Raw genomic sequence first — 23307 nt, forward strand, 5'->3', positions numbered from 1 at the left:
CTGCTGATGAGTGCCCCTGTTAATGCCGAAGTTTTTTTAGGCTGGTATCATTTTAAATAGTCTTATTTCCCTCTCAATGTTTTAGTAGTGTGACTTAGATCCTTAACAGAAACCGAGTTGTGGCTACCATGTTAATTTATCTTTAACACAAACCATCATTTTCTCATTGACATTCAGTCTGTTAGGTTGTGCTCTTTTCTGTCGTACTTGTTTAATATGCAAAATTTGTGATGTTAAATCCAAAATCTGTTTTATTCTCTAAATGTGCTGAGGAAGGCAAAAAAACGTTCTTAATGTCTGTTGTGTGTTACTCTTGTCTATTGAAGTAGAATCCAGTAGCTTGTGAAACCCTGTGGAATCCCTCCAGGCATTACATGGGTTTGAGCAGAGGACTGTTACAAAGTTATTTGCAATGTGCTTAATCTACTTTTTTTTGTTAATCAGGTTTGGCAGGAGATAAGTGTGGAAGCTAAGCATGTGAAAGACATAATGAAAACACTGGAGAGTTTTAAACTAGACAGTACTCCATTGAAAGCTTCACAGCAAGAATTACCAGCTCATGATGCAGAAGTCTGGTCTTTGCCAGTACCTGCTGATAGTAGGTAAGAGGAAACCTCAGGACCTAAACTAACTATCAAAGCAAAGTGTGCTTTAACTTCAGCTGATTTTTGTTGTAGAATTAGGTGTCTAACACAGCAGCAGCTTGCCACCGTTTGTGGTGAAGGAGATGTCATTTTGAAGCAGCCTACTTCAGAACCTTCTGGGGCTTTTACCTTATATAGGCTTGACTAATGTCAAGCTGCCTTTTTGTTTGTTATTTTTTTTTCCTGACTTATGATAAACTTGTCATTATGTGGAAGCTCAACTTTATTCCTGAGTTGATCTTCTCTTCTTAAGTTGATTCTGCATATAGCTGGTATGAAAAGGATGAAGGTGTATTAGAGTAATAGTAAAATCTAGAAGTAGCCAAGCTCAGTTTTTTTTGTGTAGCAAGGTGGTTCGCTGATCTCCTTCGGGAACTGCTCTGTTAGGCTGGCATAAGCTCAGGGGAAGGGTAGGAACAAGCGGCTGCAGGCAAACCTGCTTATTCCAGAAGTAGTTTTGAATTATGCTGGGTTAGTGTCTGTGAAACCTAGGCTTTGCAGCGTGGTTTGAAAGCTGCTGAAAGAATAGTCCTAGCCTCTGCAGTTGCCTGGGCTTTTTTCACTTTTGTATTTGTTGGCATTGATTAGCTGGTTCAGGATGCTAAACGGGCAAAAAAGACACTTGTGTGGGACTAGAGGGGTTTTTTTAGTTGGCTCTTATTTTATTTGGCTTTTGTTGTGGGGGTTTTTGTTGTTGGTTTTTTTTTTCTTTTTTTCTATGAGATTAGCTATGTCAACTGGTTAATTGGAGGTTCTAACACATACCCGCGGTAGCATGAAGGAGGGAACAGGAGTGCCTCCAAAGCAGATACGGAACTGTGCATTTTGACAGAAAGTGACTATTAGATCAGCTTAGCTTAGCTGTTCTTTGAAGCTTTGAACTTACAAGCTGTTTTTTGCAGATGGATAACTTCAGTCTTTATGGGTACATTTTTACATTTTAAAAAAATTGACTTATTTTAAGCCTGCTTTCTGAAAGAAACAGGTCTCTTGTGACCACGTTGTTTCAGTTTATCTCATTCAATAACTTTGGAACACAGCTAGCCGGTTTCATTCAAACCTTCTGGAAGAGTAGAGTCTGGGAGATAGTTTTGAAGCTTTCTAGAGAAGAGACACACAAACTCATGTTCCTAAAGAAGGAAAGACTTGAGAGGACTATTTCTGTTCTAGTTGTCTTGCCAGCTGATAAAGCATTGAGTTGTAGTAATGTGGAGAAGCCACAGTGAAAACTTGGACCATGTTGCATTGAAATAACCACAGTAAGTTCCTATACTGAGATTGCAGAACTCACAAATTCAGATGGAAATTGGATGTGTAATCACACATGAATGAATTTGAATTTTGGAGTGGAACTCAGAGTTGGCTAGGTGTTAATAAATAAAAGTATAGGTTGGTAGATATGCCATTTGGAGAGTGAAGAGACTTTAACATTAATGATCTTATTAACATATTCATGTTACCCAATATCCATTTCACCATGAAGAGATAGGTGGAATTGTAACAAACTTGCTGCTGTGAATCAATTAAAGACAACTTTTATGAAGGTACTGAATCCTGATAGATCTTGAATGATATGTCAAATCACATCTTATAGTTCAAGTAAAAGCTCTCCAAATCAGAGTCTTCCATTTTCTATTTGCTAGAAATATCCCTGAGCGTAAACTCGACTGATAGCTTATTAATGCTGGAATTTTAGGAAAGCCCATGGAAAAAAGTATGTCAGCGAGAGTAACAGATTTGTACGGGGAAGAAACTGAATTTTAAAAAAGAAACCCATAATAGCAATCACAATACTAGTTTATTCATATGTGTTTCTAAAAGGAGTCTAGTTTCAAACAGCTGGAGGCCTCACATACATATTTTCTTTCCCAAGAAGTGAAAATAAGAGGAAGTGAAAGTAAAACTGTCATTCCTAAGAAACCTTTACATTTCTTTGGGTAGGAGAGCGAGGATCATTGTGATAGCGGGAAAATATATTGGGAGGTTTGGGGGCATTGTTTGGTTTTGGTTTTGGTTTTTCTCTAAACTCCATCTTAGTAGGATTACTTTTATATATGAAATATACAAAGCAAGGAGCTTGTTTTAGCAAATGAGCACTAAGCTTGTGGCAAAGAAAAAATGGGTTTTTAGTGACTATCAAAAAATGTCTGTCTTGTTTCTGACATGCAGATTTTTATCTTGAGCAAAACCAATTTTCAGTTTGTAACCACTTGATTTGGTTATGTAGTGCTCACCAATGACTTTACACTGAGGCTTTTTGCATATGTTACAACTAATTAGACCTTCGCCAGGACCCAGAAAGCGTCAGTCTGCTCAGTGCAGTGATTGCAGAGGTCACAGTAATCGTCTAAGTGCAGCTGTCAGAGGCCCTCACCGTCCATCCTCTCGAAATCCCAGTGATAAAGGAAAGGCGGTCCGCAGTCGGGAAAAAAAGGATCAGCAAAATAAAGGAAAAGAGGAAAAGGTAAGCTTGCAAATAACCTCATGAAGTTGAGAAACTCGTTTTGCTTTCTTAATATTGAGTATATTATAAAATGTTTCTTCTGTTCAGGTCAGTGTGCTGATTTGCTTTATGGACAGTCTTGGTTACAGATTAATTTTAAAAAACCCAAACAAACCAACCCTCATCTGGAGGAAGTAATCTGGTAAATGTGGGCTTGTTTACTGCAACTTTGGAGATAGTTGTTCAGAATTATACCACTGAGTTACTGAAGCTGAGGCTGATGGAGCCCATTCAAATGGAATGTCCATGTGGGTTCTTTAATTGCTTTCATATATTTTAGGCTGAGATTGACTCACCAGTTCCAAAGCATTTCAAGATTTACTTTTATCTTTAAGGGACACCTTTACTTTTTTGTTGTTGCTGAGATCTGGTATTAGCTTCAGACTCTTTTCAGTTTAAAACAAACAAAACCCCAACATACTTCATGAGAGAATTATCTATGATCTATTCATTGCAATCAGAGCGCTTTAATTTTTGCATGTATTCTGGTCTCCATAAATTTAGCTGATGACCAGAGTAAGACATCATACTGAAGCCACTAAATTCATAGTTAAACAGAGTCTGAATATATCAAACATCCATGTAATAGTTTGGTTTTGACACCTTGCCATCTTGTTATGGCAAGGTGCCGTGGCCTGTGGAAGAAGTATGAACTACAAGGAGGGAATTGTTTAGCTATGTTAGCTACTACTTTTACTAGGAGCTAAATTACATTGTCTTTGAGTGATAATCCTCTCCCATGAAGGATATACACAGCATATACAGAGACAGGATAGGTATTTTTTTCTTTTTTACAGTTGTTCTGTCATCACCAGTCCTTGCTGTTAAATGTATAAAAACTGGGGTACGTCTAGTGCGTTTTATTTCCTTCCAGTTGCATGGCCTTGGCTATTTGAGCCCTTTCAACTATGTAGCTTTGCTTCTGCTCTACTGCAGAGCTGCTTCTCTGCTGCTCTTGTCCATGCTTCTGTATCAGTTAATTAACTCTTTTTTACATCTGTGGTCTTCCTGCAGATCACCTTTGCTCATCCTACATATAGAAGTCCTGCTTAAATTTTTTTGTGTCCCATATATATGGCACATTTATGACACTAACAAGGTTTAAGCTACTCTACCTCAGTGTGATGCTTTGTGATCCATTCTCACACATAATTCCCCTGCTCAGCTGGTGTCTCAGATAGTTTTTGATTTCTCTGGGAGAAGAGGCAAACACTGTTATCCTGGGATAGGTGTACGCAGTTTTGATTACCTACTAAAGCAAAAAAACCTGTCCGTACAGTATGCTGGGTTTGGGGTGAAGGAAATGGGACTGGGGCAGTACAGAAATCTGGGTGGAAGCACATAGATCCTGCAGTGCATCAGTAACATGGATGCTTCATAATTTTCATGCTGGTTTATGTTGCCGCCTTTTAGAAATATGATGCTGTTGTGGACTTGTTATAAAAATCTATTATTAGTATAACCATTGTTATCTATTTATGTTATATCCTTTATATGTAGAACAAATCCACATCTGAGATTTCAGAATCTGAACCAAAGAAATTTGATAGTACTGGATATGATAAAGATTTAGTAGAAGCTTTGGAAAGAGATATAATTTCTCAGAATCCAAACATTCGATGGTAAGTTTGAATACTGCTGCCAGTCTTTCTGAGTTGTTCTTTCTTTTTCCTTTTACACAATATGACAAGAATTGAGTATTTTAGCATATGCTTACATATTAAAAGTACCTGCATGTTTTCTTTACACATTAAATAGGCAACTAAACTTCTTGTGTAGTTGAGTATTTTTAGAACTTTTCTTCTGCCCATGGATTCATGGAATAGTTTGGGTTGGAAGGGATGTTTAAAGATCAGTGAGTCCAACCCCCTGCCATGGGTAGGGACATCTTCCCTTAGATCGGGTTGCTCAAATCCCTGACCATACAAAGCTTCACAAACTATTTTCCTAAGAGTCCTGAAACCAATTTTTGAGATACTTTTTTGCAATGTATAAGATTTTTGTGTCTGCCAGCGTCTTTTCATTTAAAAACCCGTTTTGCTACCCAGGGATGTACAAAGGTAGAAAACCAATTAACAAAGAAGTTATGTTCAGTGTAGGAACCCTGTGAAATCTTGCTGGACGTGATGTGACCGCCAGTATAAAATAACCATGTGCCAGTACCTTTACGTAAATGTGTTAAATATTAAACCTTATACAAAGGTTGTTTTGTGTTCTGAATGTTGCCGAGCTTAGGTGGTTTTGTGAGGATTACATGAGCAAAAATGTTCTGGCAAATAAAGTGAGCTTTTAAAAAAAGCTGAACAATCCCACAAACAACTTTATATGCATGCAACTGTCATGTATTTCAGTTTAATATTTAAATGTATGTTTCAGTTTTGATATAAAATCTTTAGTTTCAAATCTGAAGTTGTAATTTATTTTCCATATAGATATGTTTTGAAACCAAAGTATTACTTGGGCACATGCTAATAAGTGGAATGCCCTGAGCATTACCCTCAATAAAATAAGACCAGCCTAGAAGATATCTAAGAATTAATACATTTGTAACTCTAAAAATGAATTCTAAACTTCCTTTTATTTCAGCTCCATTTACTAGTCTTCAGTAAATTGTTCCTGTAATGATGAAAGTTGGTATACAAGTTTCAGAGACAGCCAACCACTGGGCAAAAGAGGAAAGCATCATCCATAATTAGCATAAGTTTAACCAACTTGCCTTATTCTGCTTATTCTTTCTGTGAATAAGAACAACGGTGCTCTACTGAAATAGTTAATGTCTCTTCTCTTGCTTTTGCATCCAGCTGGAGTCTACTTGCTGGATGTCAGCTGTTCTTGTTGTAGGCTTTTGCCACTAGAATGTAAATAAATCTAACTTGGTTTCTTGAATTATGGAAGAGCTGTTCCGTAATAATAAGTTAAATTGCATATTGTTTTGAGCTGTGGACTGATTCTTTTGCAACCTGTCTGAATTTGTCAAACAAAGTTCTCTTTTTTTGTCAGGGATGACATTGCTGATTTAGTAGAAGCCAAAAAGCTGCTTAAGGAAGCAGTGGTTTTACCAATGTGGATGCCAGAGTTTTTTAAGGGAATTAGAAGACCATGGAAGGTATGAAAAAAATCCGATCCTGTGATCATAAGTAGGATTCTGAGATTAGAACTTGGCAGAACAAGAAATTTCAGGTGTTTTATAGTTTATATAAATTCTTTCCACTTTTTAGTAACAAAATTTATGATAAGTAGTACTAACAGAATAAAGATGCCAGCCAGATAAATACACTGTCTTCAGGTATATTGTTGCAAGTAAGCAATAGCAATTAATTACTTACCTTTGAATAACTTTTCACAGGAAAGTTTATATCTAGTCTTTTAATATTACACTATTAATCAAACTGTGAAATTGTGTTTTGATTCTTGTTTTAAAAGTGGTTCTTTTTCAATTTAATAGGGTGTGCTGATGGTTGGTCCTCCTGGTACTGGAAAGACCCTTCTGGCAAAAGCTGTAGCCACTGAATGCAAGACTACTTTTTTCAATGTTTCTTCTTCCACACTTACCTCAAAATACAGAGGAGAATCTGAGAAGCTTGTTCGTTTGCTGTTTGAAATGGTGACTGAAGTTTCTGAACATAAATAGTGAGATAATGAAGTAGAATTACTTCAGGAATAGTGAAACCTTGCCAAGATTTAAAACTCGTGGCATACATAAACATCTCTCCAAGTCTAAAACACTTTAAGACCTTCTGATTTGGCCATGTACATTCAAGTTCTGGTTATTCCTAAATAGCTTTATAAAAACTGAAAAATGAGGTTATCTTTATTTTCAAGTTTAGCTTGTTACATCAGAGGTAGTTTGCTATAAGCTGATGAGTGCTGTAGAACATGAATATAAAACTGGATATGGTATCTAATTGCTTTCTGGGTGAGAACCCTACTTAGGCTGTGTGTGTTTTGTTGTTGTGGGTGGTTTTTTGGTTGTTTATGCTTAAAATAAATGACTTCCAAACTGTAGTTGGCTTCAGAGCATGTAACACTCAAAATTGACTCAGAATACGTTGTCTTTTTTCAATGTGGTTTGGGTGCAGTGTTTGCAAGGGTGCCCAGTACTGAAGGGGGCAGCAGAGTTGCAATTACAGTAGTCAGAAAAATCAGGAAAACTCTTCTGCCAAAAACTCTTCTGTTTCAATGTTATTGATGAATGCACAGCTGCTCTATAGCTGTGTGCAATGGTGGAAGAAAGAGAAGGTCAAGTATAGTTTGACTGATCATCTGATACATTGGGGTAAATGTGTCATTACTCAGCTCTGAATATGCTGCAATTTCTTAAATGTGAGTAGACTGCCATTTCAGTTTCTGCTTTATATTTTGCTTTCTTTAGGCTCGATTTTATGCCCCGACAACTATATTTATTGATGAGATAGACTCTATCTGTAGCCGCAGGGGAACTTCAGAGGAACATGAAGCTAGCCGGCGTGTGAAGGCAGAACTGCTAGTTCAAATGGATGGTAAATAACCTGATCACTGGGATGTGCTGGACTGGAGAAAACTCGAGGGAGAAAAAAAACCCCAAAACTTCATTCTCAAGAAGCAGTTTATTTGAAAGCCTTACATAAAATTGGGGTAAAAAGATACAAATGTGCTATTCCAACTGTCAGTGTGAAGGGGAAAAAAAGATACAATTATTTAACAGTCTTTTCGCATCTGAGCAATGACCTTGTATTACTGCCCCAGAGTAGTGAAGAATGCAAGATTTCAGAACTGCAAAAGGAAAAAAGCATTAGTTGCTGCTCTCACTTCAAGTAAAAAGTGCTTCAAAGGAACTGTCACCTGTTCCAATTGAAACTTCAAAGGCAATAGTTACACTTAACTTCTTTGGCATCTCTTTTTTTTTTTCTCTCCCAAAGTTATAAATAAAAAATGAAGGCTTTTTTTTATAGATGCAGTTGGAAGAGTTTTCTTTTTAAAGCACTGAGTTCATTACAGCTATTTGGTTAATATTTTGCAACTCAACAGAGTTTTTAAAAGCAGATAACGCTGTGCAAAGCTGCTATGAAGGCATCCTTTTAATAGTCTTTTGGTGAGCAGAGAGAAGGAAAAGAGCAACTGGAAAGTGCTAATCTATGGGGTAATTTGTGATAGAATTCTATGAGTCAGAAGATTTGTATATGTATTTCTGGTTCTGTGATGTTGATACCCTTTTATGTTTCACTTTAAATAGTAGCAAACCTGTAATGCTGTTCTCATAACGTGAGTATGTACATAGGCTAACTTTATGAGTAACAACTATTTGAAAACCTTTTACTTGAGCGTTCACAAATGGTGTTTTATATGCAAATTTTTCAAGTAGACTAAGTACAATGGCTATTCCACAGCCCAATCCTATGATTATAAGCAAAACCAGTAAATGCAGAGGGTAGCAAGTTTAATGAAATTAACTCCATATAGCAGCAGCTTCACAGCACTTTAGAGACTGCGGTGTTCTTTTGGCCTCTGAGAAGCTGTGATTCAGTCCACCGAATTTAAACATTCACTTCAGCAGTTTGTAAGAATCCACCTGTGTATTTGAAACATTTGGCCTGAATTCAGAAGTGAAGAAACTGTAGAGAAGTAATGCTGCTTTTGCATGACTGTTAGTGAATAATGTTTAGGGAGCAGGGAGTCTGGTTTTTGGTGCAGTGATGGTTTTGGGGGGTTGTTTTGGTTTTCTTCACATGCTGTTGCAGGACATTGATGTGAGAATTCAGACATTTTAGTGGCAGAAATACAAACAACTCTGCTATGAAAGCGTTCCAGCCATGATAGAGGAGATCTTCCTGATCTGAGCAGTGGCCTATGCCATTGTTCCTAATTAAACTGAGTCTCCATTTTTGCTTGCAGGCTGTCATATAGATTAAAAAATGAGTTCTATTGCACTTTGTCTTGTTAAGGTGCAATAGAGTAGCTGCTTTAATATCATAGAATTGTGGATATTGTTCTCCCTATACATGAAATTCCACAAAATATGTGTTCATTTTACTTCCTCTTTTCTACAATGCAGGTGTTGGAGGGGCTACTGAAAATGATGATCCTTCCAAGATGGTCATGGTACTTGCTGCTACTAATTTTCCTTGGGATATTGATGAAGCCCTAAGACGGAGACTAGAAAAGAGAATTTATATTCCTTTACCATCAGGTATGAAGACTTGTGAGAGGAGTGGTTGAAAAGACTAAAATCTAAACTTTATCAATATTCCTTTAGTTGATGTAAAAATCTAATTGATACATGTATGCAAATTCATTTATGAATTCAGGACCAGGTTTACCCAAATATCAAACGCTTACCTTTGTAGCAAGTACAGTGTCCTTTTTCCCATTCTTCTCTCTTATCCTTCTTCAATTCATTATTTGTCTTCAGAAAGCAAGATGTGTAGACTCAATTTTCTATTCTTTGATTAGCAAAAGGTAGAGAGGAACTCCTAAGAATAAATCTGCGAGAGCTGGAACTGGCTGATGATGTCGACCTTGCAAACATAGCTGAGAAAATGGAGGGTTATTCAGGTGCAGACATTACCAACGTATGCAGGTATGTTAACATTGCATCATTTGTGTTGCTATTGCTACGAATTCTGAGAAAACTGTTTTTAAAGTAACTAGTTTATGTTAAAGTTATTGGATAAAAACAGACTGTAACTTGCCTTTTATGTATTGCTAAAAGGTGAAATACTGCATTAATATTTACTTAAATTTCCATTTGATATTTCTGTATAATAATCTAAACAAGCTATGATTTAGGTAAAATTAGATGTTCTTTCATGTACACCAAATTCTTTGTGTGAGGAGTATCCGCAGGATGGTAGACTTAAACTTGCAGAGTTGCAGTCACTCTCCTGAGGCTATACTGCTGCAGCAGAACATCCATGTGTAAGAGGCAATAGTGGCAGAGGCCAGAATACTGCAGTAAAAATGCAGAGTGTTCTTCCTGCATGACACGGAAGAGGCACACCATGTTGTGTGATGGTACCAGAGTTGTGTTCTCAGCGCATTGGCTTTAGTGATGAGGCTGACTTAGGTTTTCTTCTACTTCTTCCATCTCCCCTTCTCCTCAGTATTGTTTGTATACAGTAATTTGTGGGCCTATTCTGTAACCTTGATTCCTGAAATAATTGACTAAAAAATACTTCCTAACCCTTCTCCCAGTCTCCTCTTTCAAAAATTGAAAAGGGAAAGAAAGGCTCGTTCATTCTTTTAAGAGACTAATCAATCATCTGGTTTACATCTAAAGATTTGCACGGGCACAGTCACAGTGATGGCAAACTATGGAATCGGCAGTATGGGACAAAGAAAGGAAACTTTTTAAGATGCTGTTGTCATCTAATAAGCACCTGTGTAATGATGCTTTTGGGCTTTGAAGGTAGCACTAAAGTGTGGCAGTGCAAGGCTTGAGCTCCAAGTTGTACCAACACAACTGCTGTGGGGCTGTGCTTTGAACAGACTGAGAGCACTGTTCTGGATTAAATGCAGATCCATTTATTGCCTTGATTTCTAACACAGCTCTGCAAACACTTGTCAGCACACCTGAGAGGACAATATCCCGTGCTGCAGGGATGAATGCGAGCGGCCTGTGTGCAAAACTGACACCAAAGGCTCTTATCAGCAGGGTTGCTTAAGGCTGAACTGAGTTTGGAAGCTCAGTACTATTTTCTGAACAAAGCTTGCGCAGTGTCTGGGAAAGCACTGTTATGTTAGTTGCTCCGAATCAGTGTTGTGCAGATTTGTTTCATCTGTGAGATGATATTGTGGTGTTCTTCTGCTCAGTCTTGGTGTTGATTGTGCTTTGAAAGGTGTTTGTGCTAATAGGCTCATGTTCTATGCGAGCTTATTTGGCCTGCTGCTTTGTGCATTTTAGCGGCAGTTTGTCTCCCCTGGTCTGTTCAGTGTTTGTTATTTGTAACTGATTTCATACTGGATTACCAATACATTTGTTTAAAAGTCAGAATACCTGTAATGTTTTTAAGTTAATATATATATGTATACATACACACATATGTGCACCCTTGCTTTTCATTCTTAAACAAAGTTCATTTGTACAAATACTATTAAAAAGCAAACGGGGGAGGGGGGGAAAACCCAACACAAAGAAACACCCCAATCTTTCATTTGTGGCAGTTTAGTTAGATATGACTGAGGTGGCAGCTACCAGAGATCCAGACAAAGTAGGGTTTGGATGTGCATGGTTTGAAATAAGTAAGAAAGCACTTGTACTAGTCTGTGTATTTACACTTTGTGTTAGGAAAAACATCTTAAACATGATTGTTTCATTTACATTGAGACAAAAAGACATATTGCTGATTTTAAAGTGCTTTTGTACGGTTCAGACATACAGTATATAAACACAGTAAAGTTCAAACTTGTCAACTATATCAGTCTTTGCTAGTGACACAAGCAAAGCTTAAGAAAAAGTGAGCCGAGTGCTCTGGATTGCTCAAATTATTTTCCTACCTTAAGAACTTGAGGTGAAATCCAGAGTTTGCTGAGCCAGAGTGAAAACTGGTCACAGTTCAGTTCCTAACAGTCAGCATGCAAGGACAAAAGTGAAACTTTGTTTTTAAAAGACATTCAGGAAAGGTAAAATGCATCTGAATTGCGTATTAGATGGGAGTATGAACTGACTCTGAATGTTGTTTTGAGCAGACTGTGAAGGTTGAAAGGCTTTTGGAATGGAGCTGACTCCTGCTGCCTGTTCCAGCGGGTGGCTGCTTGTTTTTTAATACAGTCTTGGTGCTTCTCCAGGCACTGAGGGTGCATTTGAAGAAGCACTAAGAGTTGGGGTTGAAATGCCTGTCAGCAAAATGGCTTTACAGAAGGTGGTGATGGCAGCTGCACTTGAATTTTGTGGGCGTGTTGAGGTGCAGTGGGTGGTTTTTTGGTTGATTTGGTTGGGTTGGTTTCCTTGGTTTTGGTTTTTGGTGTGGTGGGATTTTTTTGTTTTGGGTGTTTGGGGGTTTTGTTAGGTTTCTTCTTGGTTTTTTTTGTTGTTGGGGCTTTTTGTGGTTTTTTTTGTTTTTTGTTGTTTTTTTTAACTGCTGTCTGGAGGCAAATTAGATGCATGGGATGATTCCTTCCCCCTGCGCCCCCCCCAGGTTGTGTAACACTGGCTGTTAGTGCACAAATGATGATACAGCATGGTGATATTTGAGTAAGATGGAGTTCGACAAGGCAACTTTTTTGGTTGTTCCGAAATTCTCATTATTGCATTATGCTTTCTGATTGCTAACAATTACTGAGTAAATTCATGAGGTCTGTTAGTTATGGTTTCCTGTGGGGGAGGGCGTGGAACTGAAACAGAATATGCTGAAACCATCGTTCTAAATCCTCCTAGAGGAAAATGTGTAAGTTCTTCTCCTTGGATTCTCACCTAATGATACGATGTGATACTGTTGTGTTATTGCCAGGATTAGCCTTCCATCCTTTTGTGCTGCTAGACTAAATAAGTAGCATTTTCTTCTCCTTATAAGCTATGTAACAATGAATTAGCAGGAACTTTAGTCTTGCAGTGTTACCCATTTATCACCTCACCAGCTCATCGCATGCTGCTACTCATACTACTTTTGGAAATAGAAATGCAGTCAAACTTAATGCAGCAAGAAAATTACTCACTTGTGAAGACACTTAATGCTACTGGGGCCAGAAGTTTGAGGAGCCACAGGCTGAACAGATTTTGTAGTTTAACATTTAGCTGTGAATGTATAGGTTGGAGGTAGATATTTTTGATCCTTCTGTCTTTGAAGTGGGATTCCTATTTGGACCAGGATACTTGCAAAACATTCCAGCCACTTCCCCTGTAGGTAGGAGTGAAGCCATTGCTTTGCCTTGTATCTTTTTGAATGCAGCAGTTTAGCTGGAATGAGCCTTTCAAACACCTGAACTCACCATTCTCTATGGAGTAATATTTTCTTCTTTTTTTTGCATCCTTAACAGAGATGCATCGTTGATGGCTATGAGAAGGCGTATCGAAGGCTTGACACCAGAAGAAATAAGAAATCTTTCCCGAGATGAAATGCACATGCCAACAACTATGGAAGACTTTGAAATAGCTTTGAAGAAAGTTTCTAAATCTGTATCTGCTGCGGACATTGAGAAATATGAGAAATGGATAGTCGAATTTGGATCATGCTGAGTTGACTTACTTGAAGATGCCACCTTATGTCTTAAAACAGCTTTAGAAGTAACAAGTAGTGTGTCAGTGCACTGCCTGCTCTTTTTAACTTTTGTAATTTAAGAGCAACAGATGTATAAATAAATTTTTTTTAAATGCAAATTCTGTCCACCTCTCTTTGAACTAGCTCCAAAGATACCCATTGTTTTCAAATGTAAAAGATACTGATGGGATCTGCTTTGATCTTTGGGATTTTAAAATTACTTGAATTTAATACTAGAACTTCTGCATCAGAGGATTTACTCTTAACAAATGGCTATTACACAAAAAAAAACCCAGACTAGCTCTGTTAAATGCGTAAGCGATGCTGAGAACTACAAAATGGGATGAACAGGGTGCAGTCATATAGATGGGTTTGCTAGCTGATCTTAGAGAATTTTACCCCTGAGCCATTTCTAAGGTATTAATAAAGCACTTCCACAAAGGCTGAGATTTACAGCAGCAACCCTTGTGCTACCAACAGTCAATAGGTTCAGCTGCAGTTTAAGCAAGGGGTAGGTTCCTCACAGGTTTACAGTATCCATTAGGTAACATCCAGGCAGCGTCAGCTAATTCCATGCAGCCAGCAGTGGTGCAGTCACAGTGTGTAATCTCCTTGTGAGTCTGAGAGAAAGCAAAAACTTTCTTGGCACTAATTCTGAAATACGATTTCCTTCCTTGACAGTACGGTGCTGTAAGCTTTAGAACTCCAGACTGGCAGGCTGGGTCCTGGCTTACACTGCACGTTTATGCTGGTACGCCCTTTCTGAGGAGGGAGTGTGCGTGTTATGTTTGTGGTCAAGTGATTTCTGCTCATAACCCTGACCTCACAAATGGGGTAAAACCTAAATTCTCTTTTTGCATTACTTGACAACTAGAATGTTAGCAGCAGCTCTTTGGTTCTGGAGTGACCATTTAGGTCATTATTTTAGATTTTGCTCAACAGTGGTCATTGTAACCAAAACATATATCATTTCGGTCCATCATTTTGGAAATGCTTCTCACTGGCTTGTCTCAGAGCAGTCAACTGTAGTTCTGTTTACAGCTAAACTTCATGCTTTTTTATGAGTCGGGTATGTCTAGGCTTGTTTCAGCTGGTGGATACATGGCTGTGGAATTCCTGCTCGCATCTCTCTTTAAATGCTGCAAGACAGAACGGACAAATGGGAATGAAAAGGAAAATGTGTGATCTGAATAGAAGGTAAATGTGTCCCGCGTACACAGTTGTGTAAATGCCATTATTGTGAACATTTTGTTAACACACTTAAAATGGACTTTCAGTTGTGCTGATGCTGAGATACTAGTAAGGCACTGAAATGTAGATACTGCTGAGAGCTCCTGAATCCCTGGTTGGACTTGGCATGATGATCCCAGAAACAAACGGAAAGAGGTTCAGGTGAGTATGCAAGTGTGTCCATTTATAGATTTCTATCTCCAAAATGGAAAACCAGTATACCTCTTTCCTTTCAAAAGGATATATGTACGCGTCAGCATAAAGAAAACGGTGCAGTATTTTGAAGAAGTGGGTTCTCTTAACATTTTGCTGTTTGTGTTAGGATGATTGTATAGCTGTTAGCTGGGTTGCAGGAGGAAGGAGATTTCTTCTCATAAATTAATTAATTGCAAGCAAAACAAAATATTCAGTCTGTCACCTGAGGAGACAGGAAAGTAAGCAAGCTTTAGTCCTTGGAAGCAGTCCCATAAGGGGCCATGTAAACCAAAAGCATGATCATTTTGAGAGCTTCTAAAGTAAACCTCATCTTCAAAGCAGTACTTGAGCTCTGCAGCTCAACAATCTCTGTTCACTCTAAAAGAACAAAATGAGCACTTGTGTAATCCAGGGTAGATGCTGACTCTGTAGCTCAGAGCTTCATTTTGGTTTGGACTATAGAACATGATGATACCGACCCCCTCCGGTGGAGTTCTTGCATAGAGGAAGAGGTCAGTGCTGTTTATCTCCCTTATGCTGCGTTTAACAGGCAGAGTGCCGATCTGAGGGCGAGACCGAACAGAAGGGCTGCAGTGAGGAGATAAGAGATGCTGCCTTTGCAAAAAATCTACTGCCATCCCACAGAGTGGGATTTTTTTGGTAGGTTGTAGGTTTTGTTTATTTTTTGTTAGTTTGTTTTTTGGGGGGGTGTGTGTGTGTTGTGGTGGTTTTTAATTCTCCCCCCTCCCCTTTCTTTCCACTAGCTGACACCTGTATCCCTGTCAGTTCACTTCCTGGTAAAATGAGACCTACTGTGACTGGCATGCAGGGCAGTTGTCCTTTCCAAACTGTGTTAACTGTGGTAACGAGTTTTTAAACTGGTTTACAGATGGTTCAGAATGGTCCCAGCTCAAACCAGCACTCCTCTGAAAGGCATGAGACTTTTGCAACTTGGGGAAAAACCACGTGCATGCTAAAGCAGAGCACTAGGGCTATAACTTTTTAAGACTTGATAGCTCCATAGCACAACAATGTTGTCTTAGAATTAGTGTGTTCAAAATTTGCAGTGTTTTCAAAATTTAGGTTTTTTTACCTGATGGTAGCATTCTTTCCCTTGTGCTTTGTAACTTTGTAGAACACAACAGCAAAGAAAAGAGGATTACTGAGCTCATGGAATTCAGCTAAGTTGTGAAGCAGCACCAGTACAGTTTCAGGCTTAACCACTCATGTATGTTGCAGCTGTTTAGAACAGAGTTAAATCTCCATGTTGCTGTGCAGGTGCTTGGTTTACAGTTTCGTAAGTAGGGATGCAAAGAGCACATGCTAACAGCTGCTGAATTTCCATCTGCATTGCAATTCATGCTATGCTTGTGCAGTAAGGAAGCACATGTCTAGCTTGTTTCATGTCCAGCTTCCTTCTTGGTTTGGTGGTGGTTTTTTTCTGGTTTGCGGTTCTTTTTTTGAAGAAGCTAAACTTCAGGTTATACATCACTTCTATTTGAACTGTGTTAATGAAGAACCCAGGGCTATGTTCATAAAGTGGAAAGTATATTAATTTCCACATATGTAGGAGTTTGTTGACTTGCTCTTTTCCGTGCAGTCACCATTCCTTCTAGGGTCTCAGCAGTTTCCCATTTAGTCACGGATGACAACCACTCCTCTGTCATCTGTTGTCTTTCACTACTTTCCACTAATTTGATCCCTCCATAGCTCTAGCATCACCTACATCTTACATGGCTATGCCATCATTCTGGTAGCTCTTTTGTGGTGGTGTCCTAGAAAGCACTGCTTGCAGCTCCAGGAACATCAGTCGCTGTCCTGCTTCAGTGTGTCATGGTTCCACACATGCCCAAAGCACCCAGCCTGCTGTGACACAGCCCCCACTCTTACTGTCCTCACTCAGCTGGGCACCTGGCAAATGTCTGGGGTCCTGTGCTCTAATGACACTGAGTTTGAGGAACTAGATGCAAAGTACAAAGCCACAGGTTGCTAGAATAAAAAATAAAACAAAGAAAAAGGGAAGTTTAACCAGGGTCTCTGTTACCTTCTGCTGATGGATATTCTTTGGGTTTTGGGGGATTTTTTTGCTAGGCAGTTCAGTGTTAGAAATGTTTATTGTGCAACAGCATAGCTGTCAGTTCAGTGAGACAGCTCTGGGCTGTTCCTGTCACAGATCAGCTGTAAGAGCAAGTATTTGAGTAACTCAGAGATATCATTAAACTTATGGTAATCTTTCCTTAAGAGGGGAGGTACATGTATGTGAAGGGAAATCTTAGCTGTCCTCCCTCCCTATAACAACTACTTAATCAAGCATTAATGATAACTGTGCTCAGTTCAATGCCAGGTAGTTAAGGTTCTTTTTGTTTTTTTTTCCTCCACTCATTCTTCTGACAAAGAATTTTGGTCAATAAGAACAATGACAAACAAACAAACAGTACCCTGCATCTAACACACTTGGCAAACTGCTGTCTTATGTAAGTAGATGCAAACACAGTTTAATAAACAAAATGTTTATTTGAAAAATGTTAACAGTACAAATCTGCATGGGCAGACTGGGCCTACTTAGCAATAGTAAGCCAATACTTCTGTAGAATTTTGTTTTACCTTTCAAGACTTCACATAGTACTGCTGTCACAGATACAAAAAGCACATTGATTACAAGTGCTAACATTTTTTGAGTGGAAGGGGCCATAAAAGTGTAAAGTGCTTTAAATACAAATCTGCCTTTTTAATTTTTGTTTTGCATACTTAAAATGTTCAATTACTTGAATAACAGAAATGTTCAGTAGTGATCTTTTCCTTGCAAGGCACACTCACCAGGTTGGGCAGCCTTGTTTAGGCTTGCAGGCACAGCTGATGTTTGCAATGGTCCTTCATACTTTTCTGAAGAATGCTATCTAGAGGCTTCAGCACACCCTGAATTTCATCACCTTGCTCTTCAGGAGAGCTGACCTGGTTTATCTGTGGGTGTGAAGGCAGACAGCATCCTGTCCAAGGTGTGGAGAAGTGACTTCACAGAAGTTAAAACCAATGGTAGCCCTCAGGGTGGAGGGCTGTTCTATTTTGAAGCTTCTGGAAAGGCTGCATGTTTAGAGAGGCACAGGGAAGTCAGCTTTGGGCCTGGGTGTCCCTTTACCAATTAATCAACTGACTTAGTTTTCTTAGGAACAAACAAGGTATTAAGATCAAGTGCCAAATTTCAGGTCAACTAAAAATTTGTTTTTAAAAAACAGTAACTCCAAAGCAAACAAAGTACTAAGTACACACTTTCTCATCTAAAATATTTTTCCTGTCTGGAAGGTCTGAAGGCAAGCTGATGGTAATCACAGGTACAAAGCTGACTTGATCCAGGAGCAGGATGCCTCTGCAAAGTAAGATTACCTGGCATTAGAAAACAATATATCAAACAATTCTGTGTTCTAAAAATTAGATCTATTCTTAAACTCTTCAAACCAAGTTTAAATCAATGGATCAAGTTTTACCCTCCTAATACCTCTTTTATGAAGCTAGAATGAAAAGTGGTTCTAAAATGTACTAGCTGTGGTTTCAGAGGGGTCCCAATTTCTACATCTGAAATAGTAGTGTCGTGTGTGTTCTGTTTCATAGTAGCCTCAAACTGTCTGCAGTCAGGAGCTACTTTGTCAGGACCTTACACTTAATTCTCTAAGACCAGCTGAAGCCTCTAGTTTCATCAGTGTGGAATGGCATGAAAGACTTGGGACAAGGTCCTGACTCACATCTGCAACTCTGTCATTCACCAAACAAGACCTTCTTCTCATTCTTGCTGCTTTACAATCACAAATTAAACTTTTACTGCTTTTTACAGAACAACTTTATCCAGGTAGCAAGAAAATGACTGTGTGGTTTTGGGGGTGTTTTTTTGGTTTGGTTGGCAGGGGGAAGACCATCCTTCCAGTGTCACAATTTCTTAAAATGCTCCGACAAGCCATGCACAAGCTTCATGTTCTCCAATTGGAAGAGAAATTACTGCAGGCTGGTTCCTCTGCTCTGTACCTACCTCTGCCATCAGACACTTTGCTAAACAGTTTATAGGGATTAGAATATTTTTCCTAGTTCTACTTAGTTCAAAGTTTCACATGTGGCAGCGTTAAGCTACTTACTGCTGGGGGGGATGTACAGTGTGTTTCTTCCCTTCTGCTCTAACAAGTGAGTTACAAGAAGTACTTGGATCTGACAACGCACTTTGTGAAATGTCAGGGGAGGCATGGTCTCTTTTGTCACTGCAGTTTCCAACCTTCCTGATTTTCCAGCCTTCTTTTTCTAGCCCTGTCAGAGGGACTAAGGCTGCTCATATCCCTGGGTGGGATATATAAATTAACTGCGCTCAGGACCATGCAGAAGCATAGCTGCTCAGTCAGATCTGAAGACATCAGCTGTTTATTGTGAGTGATGAAGCATGCTGCACTGTCAGTCACTTTTCCTAAAAGAGTGTATGGCTCCAAGGATTAGGTCTTCCAGAACTGACCTGGGTTGTTTTAAAACACACATGGTTGCCCATCCCAGCACTAAATCTATACTGATTTCTTAGCTGTGGTTACTGATTTATCTTTCCACCTCTTGTTTTCAGAGCTTGCTTCTCTGAGAAATAGAAGTGTTGCTGGTCACAAACCAACCGTGTGAATAAAGCCTCCTGCAGTCAATTAGCTTTATTATGACTTTTTGCCACCAATGCTAGCACCAATCCCTATGACTTGTAAACTGCCTACGGGGGTAGCTCTTCCTTGGAGAATTCCTGTACAAATCTGCAAAGCCAAATCTGATGTCTTTCATAACTACTATTCATACTGTACTGTGTTAGAGTTATTAAAGACTTATAATTGTTGGAATTGATTAGCTCTACCTTCTACCCTTCTCTCTCAGAGCTATGTTAATGGTGACTCACAATGTAGTCCTGAGATGACTTGGTAAGTTTTGGCAGTATGACAGCCAAGCTAAAGATATTTCCAATGGAAGATTTTCGCATGTTCCTCTGAAATGCCAATGTGTCAAAAGGTCACTTGGAACAGAAAGTTACCGGCAGCCTTTTCATTGAATTGTTGCCACCATCTTCCTACAGACTGAGGCTGCTTCTTGAAATATTTTTTTAGTTAATGTTCTGCCTTTACCAGAGGGGAAAAAAAAAAACAAAACAAAAATTACTTACTTGTTTTCACAGGAAGGGAATATAAACTTTAAGACTTTGAGAATAAAAGCTGCTCCAACAACTCCAAGTACAATGACTTGCATCAAACTAAAGAAGATAGGTAAAGACTGAAACCAGAATCTGCACAACCCTTTTCTCAAGTCTTCCACCCACTGGCACATCACCTACAACCAAACAGGTAAAAATAAAAAGATAGGTTGCAAAATGCAACAAATGCAAGTTTTGTAGCTACTGGTGAATCTCATTACATGGTGTGTCCTGGTTTGAGCTAAATAGAACTAATTTTTTATTTAGTGATTTTACTTTTCAGCTCAGCCTCTAAGCAGTTGAACTTGCTAAAACTAGCAGCATGTTTTTCCAGACAGTGTGTACTTCTACAAGTGATAATCACAAGGCCACTTTCTCACCATGGGTGCTGTATCTGCACCTATGGGGAAGAACGGACCCAAAACTGACCAGCTAAGTATTCCATCCTACATACATCATACTCAGTGGGAAGCTGAGTGATCACAAGGGTTTCGACCCTTCTTCCATCTCGGATCCTGCCCTCTGTTCTTCTGATCCTGCAATGGACAAAGTCTGAGCAGAACCATGCTAGTTTGTCTGCTTCCAATCCTGATTCATGTGTTCCTGCATCCTGCTCCCACCTGCTGCTGGGTCCGGTCTGGGACTTTTCCAGTGCCCCGCAGTGCCTCTGGTGATATAATTGTCATTGGGGGAGGATTTTATATTTGGTTTATATATATATAAAGGATATATTCAGGATATATATATCTGTATATATTCCATTATTTTCCTATTTACGATATTATCCTGTAGTATTAGTATTATTGTTTCATTAAATCTGTTAGTTTTATTTTCCAACCCGTAGAGTCTCTCTCCCTTATTCTCTTTTCTCTTCCCTTCTGGGGAGGGGAGAGGGATTAATAGAGAGCATCTGCCCAAGATTTAGTGGCCAACCCAGCCCTGAACCACGACACGGTGATTGCTTAAATTAAATGTATTGTTAAACATACATAAAGGCAGGATGAAATTTACTGGTGACTTGGACCTCTTTCTTCTACAAAGTTTAAGCATAGGTGAAGGTTTAGTTTTCTGCTCATCCTAGCTGAGCTCCCTGAACGGAAAGGCCACTTTGGAAAATAAAGGACACTTGAACAGAGCAGGTGAAGGGTATCTGGCCTAGTTGTAGAGAAGCTATGATATCATGGCAGTGTACAGCAGTGAAAGGATTCCTTTCAGCCCACTATTCTTGCCCCCTTGTCTCAGCCGCAGGTTATAAAGTGTTTCTTTCAGCCACAGAGGAGGCCATCAAAGCCCACCCTTACCTAATCTGGAACTGAAACTTCTCAAGCTGTTACCATGTTTCCTACAGTGGGCAAGGTCAATGGCCCATCTGCCAAAGGAGTAAGCACTCAAGCAGAGTCAAAAGAAACTGATGTAATTTAAAGCTAAACAGTATTTGAAATTGTTATAAATGCTTAGCTTGGTATAATGTAAATATCACAAATCACTGTCATGAAGTATCTATGAGGTCAGAACATTGCAGGATTTAGAAACCCATTTGATTCCTACTGGAGTTAACAAACAAACAAAACAAAACAAAAACAAAACAATAAAAACCACACCAAAACTCCCCAAAACAATTTCTCACTGCTAAGGAATAATTTAGGAAGGCTTTTATTTATTTATTTTTTTTTAGTTTCCTAGAGCATGTCTGTAAAAGTCTGTTCTTATTTGTGGTTGGCTGCGGGGATTTCTTAAGGCTTCTGTGGAAGTCAGTTACTGTCAGATGCCTCACACAATAGAAAATCCTGGTATAAATTGAAGTATATAGATTTAAAGTATATATAATTAAATATAAAGCAGCAAAACAGCACTCTGAGAAGTCAACACTAGGTTAAGTAGGAATGGTAAATTCTTTCTTCCAGAAATGAGTTATTACATACTGTGTTCTGTGATTCTGTGATTCTGTGTTGCCTTTTTCCAAACTAAAAATAAAGGACCAAAGACAAAGGCCTAGGAATGTTACATACCTTTTTACCATCTTTAAGTGGGTGTTGTGTTTGGTCTTTACATGAGGAAAACCCACTATCTGAATCCTAACAATGCTAGGTTTGTTTGTTTTGTTCTGTAAACAGCCACAAAGGAAGAAAACATATTTGTTTCTGTAGACAATACTAAAAATGGAAATGGAAGTTTATTCCTTCAAACTGTAATACTAAATAACATTCAGCTCTATCTGCAGCATGTTACTACAACTTTTCCTCCTAGAAATGTCACCAACAAGTATGCATTTCATCTCTGGGGAAACAGGTTAAAAAAAAAAAAGAAGAGGAAAAAAAACAGCATCTCCTTTTTAGACCAGTCTTTAGAGGTATATATTAATAATTGAACAAACAACAAAACTACCTTGTAAGAGGATGGAGGCTCTATCCTAAGAGGGGTCTCTGGTAACTTGCCAGGTAATGTCTCTTCATCTACTGTCGTTTCTACTTGCCGGATGAGGTACTGACTGGTAGTCTGCAGTGGATCTTGAATATCTGCAGAAGAAAAGCTGGATTTAGTGGAGAGTTTGCTTTTTATATGACTATTCAGGAAAACAAAGACTCACACATTTACTTTTTTTTTTAGTCTTGAGCAGTGAACTTGATAAGAAGCAGCAGCAGCATTGCAGCCCTTAGCTGCGCTTTCAGCTGTCGGCAGATTAAAAGGTGATGAACGAGATCAAAATATTCATCCCCTACGAAATCCTTGAGTTCTTGATTTAAACAAAACTGAAATAAGATTAAGGCATAAAATAACTTATCTTGCTTTTAAGTTATTCAAGTTTAATAACATGAAACTATTCTCTGGTTTGGAAGTGACCCAGACAGGTATTTCCTCTCCAGTTTTCTCTTTCATTTTCAGGAAACGGGGAAGCTTTAAAGAAACGTTTATCACAGCCCTGAGAGAGAACTGTATTCTTATGAGATGTCTGAGTTGCAGACTGACAAGTTCCAAGTACTTCACAGGAGAACAGTTTTGAAAATAAACAAAATACCTAGAATGCCAAAGAGTTGAATTTAGGTGTTTACAGAAAAAAACAAACCAAAAAAACCCAAAAAACCCCAGGAAAAAACCCACATAAAACACTTCCCTGTTAATGAAGAAACTGTTTCACTATGTAAACACAGCAATAATTATGTTCTTTTGCTCCTGTAAAGCAACCCATCAGCTGCAGATAAAAATATTATGTAAAAGCTAAGAGAGGTACCTTTTCCTGAGAGGTTGGGAAGTGTAAATAACACATCGTTGTCCCTTGGGATAGAGTACAGCATGCTCTCTTTCAAAGGGACACTGTAGTTTGAATGCCTAAGTACTCTCAGGTCCTTCACTAAAATATCTATTTCTGTCACT

General features: G+C 38.7%; 2 protein-coding genes across 2 annotated transcripts in view; one reads left to right on the forward strand and one right to left on the reverse strand.

Moving 5' to 3' along the window:
- The window catches only part of KATNA1 (katanin p60 (ATPase containing) subunit A 1), a 13869-nt gene extending 431 nt beyond the window's left edge, over nt 1-13438 (forward strand). The window contains exons 2-10 of the mRNA XM_010191080.1: nt 445-602; nt 2925-3108; nt 4648-4769; nt 6148-6253; nt 6593-6751; nt 7520-7646; nt 9179-9313; nt 9577-9703; nt 13099-13438. Of these exons, the coding sequence (XP_010189382.1) occupies nt 445-602; nt 2925-3108; nt 4648-4769; nt 6148-6253; nt 6593-6751; nt 7520-7646; nt 9179-9313; nt 9577-9703; nt 13099-13297 (1317 nt within the window). The 3' untranslated portion in view covers nt 13298-13438. The remainder of the gene's footprint in view (nt 1-444; nt 603-2924; nt 3109-4647; nt 4770-6147; nt 6254-6592; nt 6752-7519; nt 7647-9178; nt 9314-9576; nt 9704-13098) is intronic.
- Nucleotides 13439-17880: 4442 nt separating this feature from the next.
- The window catches only part of GINM1 (glycoprotein integral membrane 1), a 10853-nt gene continuing 5426 nt past the window's right edge, over nt 17881-23307 (reverse strand). The window contains exons 4-7 of the mRNA XM_010191081.1: nt 23165-23305; nt 22321-22451; nt 19909-20072; nt 17881-18108 (exon numbers count right to left, since the gene is read on the reverse strand). Coding sequence (XP_010189383.1) covers nt 18000-18108; nt 19909-20072; nt 22321-22451; nt 23165-23305 — 545 coding nt within the window. The 3' untranslated portion in view covers nt 17881-17999. The remainder of the gene's footprint in view (nt 18109-19908; nt 20073-22320; nt 22452-23164; nt 23306-23307) is intronic.

The sequence above is a fragment of the Mesitornis unicolor genome, unplaced genomic scaffold (assembly GCF_000695765.1).
Source record: "Mesitornis unicolor isolate BGI_N332 unplaced genomic scaffold, ASM69576v1 scaffold34638, whole genome shotgun sequence".
Taxonomy (NCBI): domain Eukaryota; kingdom Metazoa; phylum Chordata; class Aves; order Mesitornithiformes; family Mesitornithidae; genus Mesitornis; species Mesitornis unicolor.